This window comes from Saccostrea cucullata, unplaced genomic scaffold (genome assembly GCF_032062105.1).
Source record: "Saccostrea cucullata isolate Sc308-1 unplaced genomic scaffold, CSIRO_AGI_Scuc_v1 ctg13801, whole genome shotgun sequence".
In the NCBI taxonomy this organism is placed as follows: Eukaryota; Metazoa; Mollusca; class Bivalvia; order Ostreida; family Ostreidae; genus Saccostrea; species Saccostrea cuccullata.
This window is the reverse complement of record NW_026920353.1, coordinates 1-7,664: the sequence shown is the minus strand read 5'-3', so window position 1 is coordinate 7,664 and position 7,664 is coordinate 1. Positions and strand designations below refer to the sequence as shown.

Here is a 7,664-nt window from a genome sequence, read left to right as displayed (position 1 = left end):
ACGCCTTAGTAACGCTAGCTTTTTACAATCATTTAAAGCATATTAATATAATACAATCAAATCCCTTGCATTACATAATGTCATTTAAGCATTTCAAGAAAAATAAGCAGCATAGTCGGAAGATGTATTTATTTGCAAACAAGAAAAAGTATTTTATTATTAAAAACACCTTTTCTGTTAATTTCAAGTACTTTTCAAAACATGAATAATAAACACGGAGTATATTTAATAGCAAAAGATATTTATTCCATAAAAAATATTGCACATAAGAAATAATTCTCTCACGTTGGGCACTTGCATACAAATAGCACACACTGAATGATTAATGATATACATATACAGGCGATGATTTGGCAACATTGGATTTTAAATGTTTGAGGTACAAGATATCATTTCCAATAAGGAATATACACTGAGAAACGTGAACATAAATTCTACCTCAACAACAAACATAAAAACATAAACAAGTTATAACAATTATTTGAAATCCCTATTATCACAGATAATCACATCACAAATTGATGCTGGAATATAACATTTTCAATAGTATTATGAGACATGTATATATAAAAACTATATTATATTCATTTTTAGAATTAAAAAAATAACTTATTTTCTTATTCTCATATCAAAAGACAAAACTCAGGGAACCAAGCAATTAATCTTCAATTTCAAAACTTAGACTTTTCTCCAAAGTACAAAAAAATGGAAATGGTTAGTAAAGTTGTATGGTCTTCATGACGCTTTAGCCTTGCAATTTCAGGAATGGGTTGAATTTTTTGGGCATGGTGTTGAGACACTTGACTTCTTGTAGACTACAGGTCTGGGGGAGGGCGAAGGTCCTGGTCCTACACTGGGGGACGATGTCGGGGCAGTACATGATAACCTCTCTCTCCTGAATCATATCAGGGAGACACTGGTAGGAGGGGGACATCTTCACAGTCAGTGCCGGGAGTTTTCTGAAGGAACGACAAAGCATGGATGTAAAAATATTGAATAGTAAAATATTTAAATTTACCTACAGTGTATATAAGTTGTGCTCACTATCACTAACCCTAAAAATTGATCTTCTTGATTTTTTTGAAAAAAACATTCATTATCTATATAAATATATATACTGATTTGTTATTGTTTTATTGATTTTTGGTATAATATTGTAGGTAAGGCAAACAAAATCTTCGAATGTAAGTCAATTTTAAAATAAGTATTGACACTAACAAGCAAGCAAATAAAATTGTATGTATTTATATAAACTTACTCTCCACATGTGGTGTACCACAGTCTCTGGGTGGGCGCCACATAACAGCGGTAGGTGCCGTTCATCCCGTTGTGGTCCTCAATAGTGAGGTAGGCCCCCAGGACGGGAACTCTCTTCTGAATACACACGTCCTTACACCCAAACTCGTGCTTGTCGTGCTTAAAGTACCTGTAGGACAACAGATTGGTTTTTAATTTATAAAAAAAATTCAAGTCAAACTGATTCAATAGTATTGTTTTTAAAATCTTTTGATAATGATACAATCTTGCATACCCTTTCATCTTTCGGTTGGTAACTTTGGCACTCTCAAATTTATTCTAACTTACCCGTATTCGCTGTAGTCCAGTGGGTTGTAGTATTGATTAAAGGCCTGCAGCCTGTTCCATTCCTCAGCGTTTGTTCTGACACTTTCCATGACTCTTCTTTCTTGTCTAAAGATAACAAAAATATCCCATTAGATCATAAAATAAGTAAATATGAAAATAGTAATTTAACAATAAGTTTATTGTAGGTATATAGGAGAAACACAAGCAATTTTTTATTTAATTGTTGTTTAATATTTAAAAAAAAGAAACAACAGGAAATTTCTTATACTTACTCTGGATTCCAGTGTGGGGTGATGAAGTCCTCGGGTTTGACAATCTCGGCGTGACCGGAAGCCTCACATTGTGGGGGACCGGAGGGTCTACGCCCCCTCCCCCTCGCTCCTCGTCTGAGAGTCTGAGTCAAAAACTGACTTCCGAAGGACTTAGGTTTCTTAGGAATAAGGGCCTCAGCCAAAATGGCGGCCAGACTGATGACTGCGAGGGAAATCAGGAGCTTTACAATCTGAAAAAATAGAAAGTGAGTACAGTTGTCACAACAAAATTATACAGCAGAAGATATTCAGAATGTTTACACAACTTTGCATTTTTTTCGAAAAAAAATACGGAAGGATGAATTTAATGTTATAAATGAAGAGTTTTTTTTCCAAAATGAATAAAATAGCGTCCAATTTGTTTTCTATTTATCCAAAACATTCAAGTCTTACCATGTTGTTTGCTATGCTATTTCTGTTTTCTTGTTGGTATGACTTACACTAGTGGATGTAATCTCAAGGTAAGACACTTGAGTTTATATACCAGAGTATCGCGGAAAAGACGTCCCAACCATAACCACATCGACCAATCAAAGTTATCGGGCTAGTACGCACGAGGAATGACGTATTCATGTCTAAATCTAGTGAATGATTACATTTACTACTTCAAAGATTAGAAAAAAAATTATGTTAATTATCAACTTAAGAAAAACCACAACATTAAATTTGCTATGTTAACTTTATTAATCATCAACTGTATCTAACAATTTAATATTTTAAGGCATTGTGATGGTAAATTTTATTTGTATATATTTTGTAAATTAGAGAATGGAGACTTTAAAGAGTGGTTGCAATTTTCATAAAAAAACATTTATATTTACATGGAGGGAAATTCAATTATGTAATAAACAGTTAAATTTCAAGATTTATATTTTATTCATAATGGAGGTAATAATTTCTCTATTTTTTTGTAAGACTATTTCCGTTAAAATTTGCCAATTCTGCATTTTCAAAGAAAAACATTTTGTGTTCTATTTTTCTCACGTATGACGTCAAACCGAGCTATTCCTGTTTTCTGAAACGATCATTGTCCCGAGATGGTAAGACACAGAGAGCCTTAAAATCTATGACGTGTGTCAGTCAATCAACCATGCGTGAAATGACAAATGAACCGTTATTTCCACCTGCCAGTAGTATAAAAGGCGAGAATACACACAGTCTCGACAATAAATCCGACCAAGTCATTACAAGTGCTCAAAATAGCAAGCATGGTAAGAAAGTACTGTCTTATAATATGAAGAAAAATATTTTGGGTTTAGGAATACTTTAATCATTTTTTTTCAATTAATACAGTCTTTTCAATAATGTAGAATGTGAATGTGAAGATGTTTTTAAAATCACGTTCTTTTAGAAAGATGAAATGGACACAAAAATAATAAATAAAAACAATTATTTACTAAGTATATCTAAATATATATATATATATATATATATATATATATATATATTCATATAGGAAATGCTAAGTTTTTAACAATATTGTTTATGCTTTCAGATGTTCTACTTTCTCGTCCTTGCACTAGCTGCTACAGTGCAGTCCGTTATGTACGGCCCCGGGGCTCCTCTCGCCAGCGACCCTCGACTTACAGGGGTCAACACCAACCCCTTCGCAGATTTCATGAGGCTTCCCATCCAGATGAACCAATGTAGTGCCTCCACTCATTTCAGCGCCAACGCCATCTTTGATCAGAGTTTTGTGTGCGCCAAGGACGTTAAACGTCCACAGAACTGGCCAACCTCAAACATCGACAGATTTTTTATCCCCGACCCAGAACTCCAAGGATACAATCAGTAAGTCTAAGATTGATTTTGGTTTTGGAAAAAAAAGTTGTACTCATACTTTTAAACAAATGTTTTGATAGTAGATGTACAAAATTTAAATAAGCAATGATTGTTTACGATTTTTCTATTATCAATTTGTAGACAGCCCCTCTACAGGGCCTTCGCTAACCCTCAGAACGACCCAGCGGCCATGGCCTACTACAAACAAACATATGACGCCCTGGAGTCTTGGAAATACTCTGGACTGGAACAGGAATTCTCTCAGTGTTTCTCCGATCTCTACAGATACGAGTAAGTCTCCCTTTACAATTCCAGATGTCCAAACTATAGTTTTCTCAGTCACCAATGCTTGGGGTTGATCATTAAAGAATAGTTTCACAAGAAGTAAAGCAAAAGAATCATTCCTGCAAGATCTGTTTAAATACATTGGAAAACAAAACACAATTTTTTGTCAAAACGAAAAGGAAAATATTTTTTAAATTACAGTTCTATCCAATTTAAGAATGGTGTATTGTTTTTCTAGAGATGCCGTCCAGATCACTGAATACAAGCTAGACCCAGTCTGTAAGACTACCCTGGTGAACCTGACAGACGAGGCTATCTGGCACAACTATAACGGCAGGGACTACAAGTGTTTTATCCCATTCCCTCAGCAACTCACAGCCGTCAAATGTACTCACCCGTAAGTAGCGTACTCCATAAACATCTTGTTACAAGATTAATTTTTAAAACTAATACAATGTATTAACTTCAGAATCTTCAAAATAATTCTTCAGCTTAGAGCAAAGTTCAAAGCTGCCTGTAAATAGCACATCAAGTAACTTGCTATGTTTTTATTATTAATAAATTTCCAATTTAGTTTATTATAGAGAGAAAAATAACATTAAAGTAAAAATGTTAATTTTTCTTACAGACGATACCCCGCCATAGATAAGTGCCGACTTGGATACAGTGTTAGAGATGAATACAGATGTGCCCCAACCAACTTTGTCCGCAGAAAGGTTAATCTTGTTTGTCCAGAAATCCAGATGGTCTTCGTCCGATCCTTTGATGTCCCCACAGCCTGCAGCTGCAAGCTTTGTTACGAATGTAAAAACGTCATCCCAGACCCAAGGGCCTACTTGGGATTTCCTAATGCAGGAAAAAAGTAAACCAATAAATCCCACCAAATATTGTGATAACAGATGACCTTATGAAGAGAATCAAAATGGCTGAAGATACCTGTCTTGAGATAAGAAGTGTTGCCAGCGGTTTCTGTCTTTATTTTGTCATCTGTCTGATTTATAACAAATCTACACAAAGTGCCATATTGAGCATAAATGAAATTGGAATATTGCGAGAAAGTGAGTGTATGTTACCACGTTCGGGCACGTGAAATGTAATGATTGTTTGTTTGGGTTATGATGCGTTTTTTTGTACTCTTGTTATTATTGTGAATGTCTAAGTTTCGTTTTGCTATTTTGTATATCATCATCCTGTTGTTATTTGAACGTGTTCATCTTTTATGCATATGTTAATTAGGGTTTTTCCAATTGTAGACTTTCAGATTGTTAGATATACCAATGGTGTGTATAAAACTTTCGACTTTTGGATAAAGTTAATTGTTTGGTAAAATTAATATTAAAAAGTTGATATCAAAATCAATATTTGAAAAAATCGAGAACGTTATAAGCGTTGAAGAACAAATTAAAAGTCCATGTAAAACGAGGAAAAAGGGTGGTGATTTTATTTTTGTGAAAGTAAATATGTATATTTTCTATTTAATGGATGTAACCTTTTAAAATTGAAATAACATTAACGTTTGAAAATTGAAATAACATTAAATTTTGTAAATTTTAAAATTCGGATATCTTAAAATATATATATATATATCTCACATGCATGTACTCTTGACTATTCAAATTTTCAGAATTATGAAACATTCTTAGAATAAGGAAAACGATATTTATTACCCAGAATCAAAATACATATTGAACAACTTCTGATCTGAAATGGTTTTTTAGCAATTGATTTAAAATTTAGAATTCTAAATCACTCTGGAAATCTAAAAAAAAATATTAATTTTAGTCATCTTCAAGATATGAACAATGTAGGAAGTATTTATGATTTGTTGTAGATTTTGATTTATATTCAACCCTGACTAACAATTCAAACTTAAATAAAAGCTGTCTACCCCTTGCATGCAGAAACACAATTTAATCAGTTAACAGATAATCACTTAAAGATCACAACCATACAAACCCTTTTCTTGCCGAATCTTTTATGTCTGTTATAAAAATTGAGGTTTGAAAAATGTTACTTCTATATATAAAATATCTTGCATTTGGCATCCAGATGATTTCGCTTTTTGTGAAAAGACTTAAGGACAGATGATATAAACAAAACAATTGTTGTTGCTTGGATTGGTATATATTTCTGGGTATATTTTTATAGCAAATAATAGAGCTAAAAAATGTCAAAATAAAAAAAATGTAAACCTTCTATCATGTTTAAGATTCAACCTTTCTGCAACCATTCTTGTTAATTCATACAAATATTTTTTACTTCCAATTCCATTTTTGTGTAAATTTGAATAAAGTATTAAAAACTACGCGGTTTAATCTTTTCACTTTACTCATTGAAACATGAGTCAGATTGTAATTTTCAAATTTTTTTTTTGACAATTTTGTATGTATCATCTGTTCTTAAGAGCCATATATGTACACAATTCTTTTTACTCTTTTTAATCACTTCATAATTGATAAGTATTTAATTAGATACATGATGACCATAAAAGTAGTAGGTCGTCGCAAAAAAATATCGTGGTTTGAGTTATTTTTTTGTGTCCATTATAATGAAACCGACTTGGAGATAACAAAGAGTAAAGAAGTCAAAAAGAAAACAAATTAGAGCCAAATACGGGCGTTAATCAGCATCAGATTTCAATGAAATGCCATGCAGAGTTAAGCTTCAACCCGTCCTACTTGACATGAAGATGTGCTTCTTATGAGGAATTGGCAAATGGACGTTTTGTTACATGACTTTCTGGTGTGTACATGACCTACATGTAACAATTTATATGAAGAAATTGAGTCAGCATTCAATAAATGAATGCTTTTGCTGACAATGACAATGTATCGACCATAAATCTTTTGAAATGTTGACTTAAAATTCTAAATGAGACTGCTGATATCAGTGTCTTATCAATTTATTTTTTCAATAGCTTGACTCTTTTTAGAAATGTCTTGAGCATACTGCATGTTTTTGTGTATCGAACCAGGTGGGAACACAAATTCTTTTTTTTTATTTGCAGGGTTTCAAGTGTACTGCACTCGATCTTCACATATTTTTATCGTTAATGATTTTTAGGATCGATCAAATTTTGTTTTTACCTTTTACATACTAGAAAAATGTACAATACTTAAATAAAATTATACATAATTACAAAAGTAAAATACACGGAAAATAAAATAAACATAAAATTCAAACGGAAAATGTAGATGAAAGGATCGAAAATTGCTACGTTTGAAATGCCATACTGTCAAGTCTTTAAAGATGCTTTGACAAAGATTTGATGTTTATATTTTTCTCAAATTATCTGTATAATTTTATAATTGCATACGAAAATATAATAAAAATCTTACTTCTTGTGGAAGTTATTGACACTTCGATATTCTAGACTCTTTTGATTGACACAGCATTACACTTTCACAAATATTAACTTTATCCTTAATAATTCAAGTTTAGAAAAGTTGTAATTTTGTTGTGTAATAATTTAAAACTATAAGTAAGTAAGTAAGTAAATTGTTTATTATAGTGACATGTGTTATACAGTACAATGAAAAACATTTAATACAATTAACATCCTAACACCCAGCCCATCGGACCTATATGTCACTTTTAGCAAAATTTATGAAAAATATATACATAAATATTACGCATTTTTGTACAACAGAGATTTTCTGTGCATGTATGAAAGATATAAATATTTTGAGGTCTGCCTAGGAA

General features: G+C 32.2%; 2 protein-coding genes across 2 annotated transcripts; one reads left to right on the top strand and one right to left on the bottom strand.

Moving 5' to 3' along the window:
- Positions 1–227: 227 nt before the first annotated feature.
- LOC134247622 (uncharacterized) lies at positions 228–2,345 on the bottom strand. Its single transcript, XM_062729957.1, has 5 exons — positions 2,289–2,345; positions 1,857–2,086; positions 1,585–1,689; positions 1,259–1,426; positions 228–959 (listed from the first exon to the last, which is right to left on the bottom strand). The coding sequence occupies exons 1-5, from the start codon at positions 2,289–2,291 to the stop codon at positions 746–748; spliced, it is 720 nt and encodes a 239-aa protein (XP_062585941.1). The 5' UTR covers positions 2,292–2,345; the 3' UTR covers positions 228–745.
- A 1,039-nt stretch (positions 2,346–3,384) lies between these two features.
- LOC134247612 (uncharacterized) lies at positions 3,385–5,054 on the top strand. Its single transcript, XM_062729945.1, has 4 exons — positions 3,385–3,686; positions 3,819–3,968; positions 4,201–4,359; positions 4,591–5,054. Exons 1-4 carry the CDS (start codon positions 3,391–3,393, stop codon positions 4,826–4,828), a joined length of 843 nt encoding a protein of 280 aa, XP_062585929.1. The 5' UTR covers positions 3,385–3,390; the 3' UTR covers positions 4,829–5,054.
- The last annotated feature ends 2,610 nt before the right edge of the window (positions 5,055–7,664 follow it).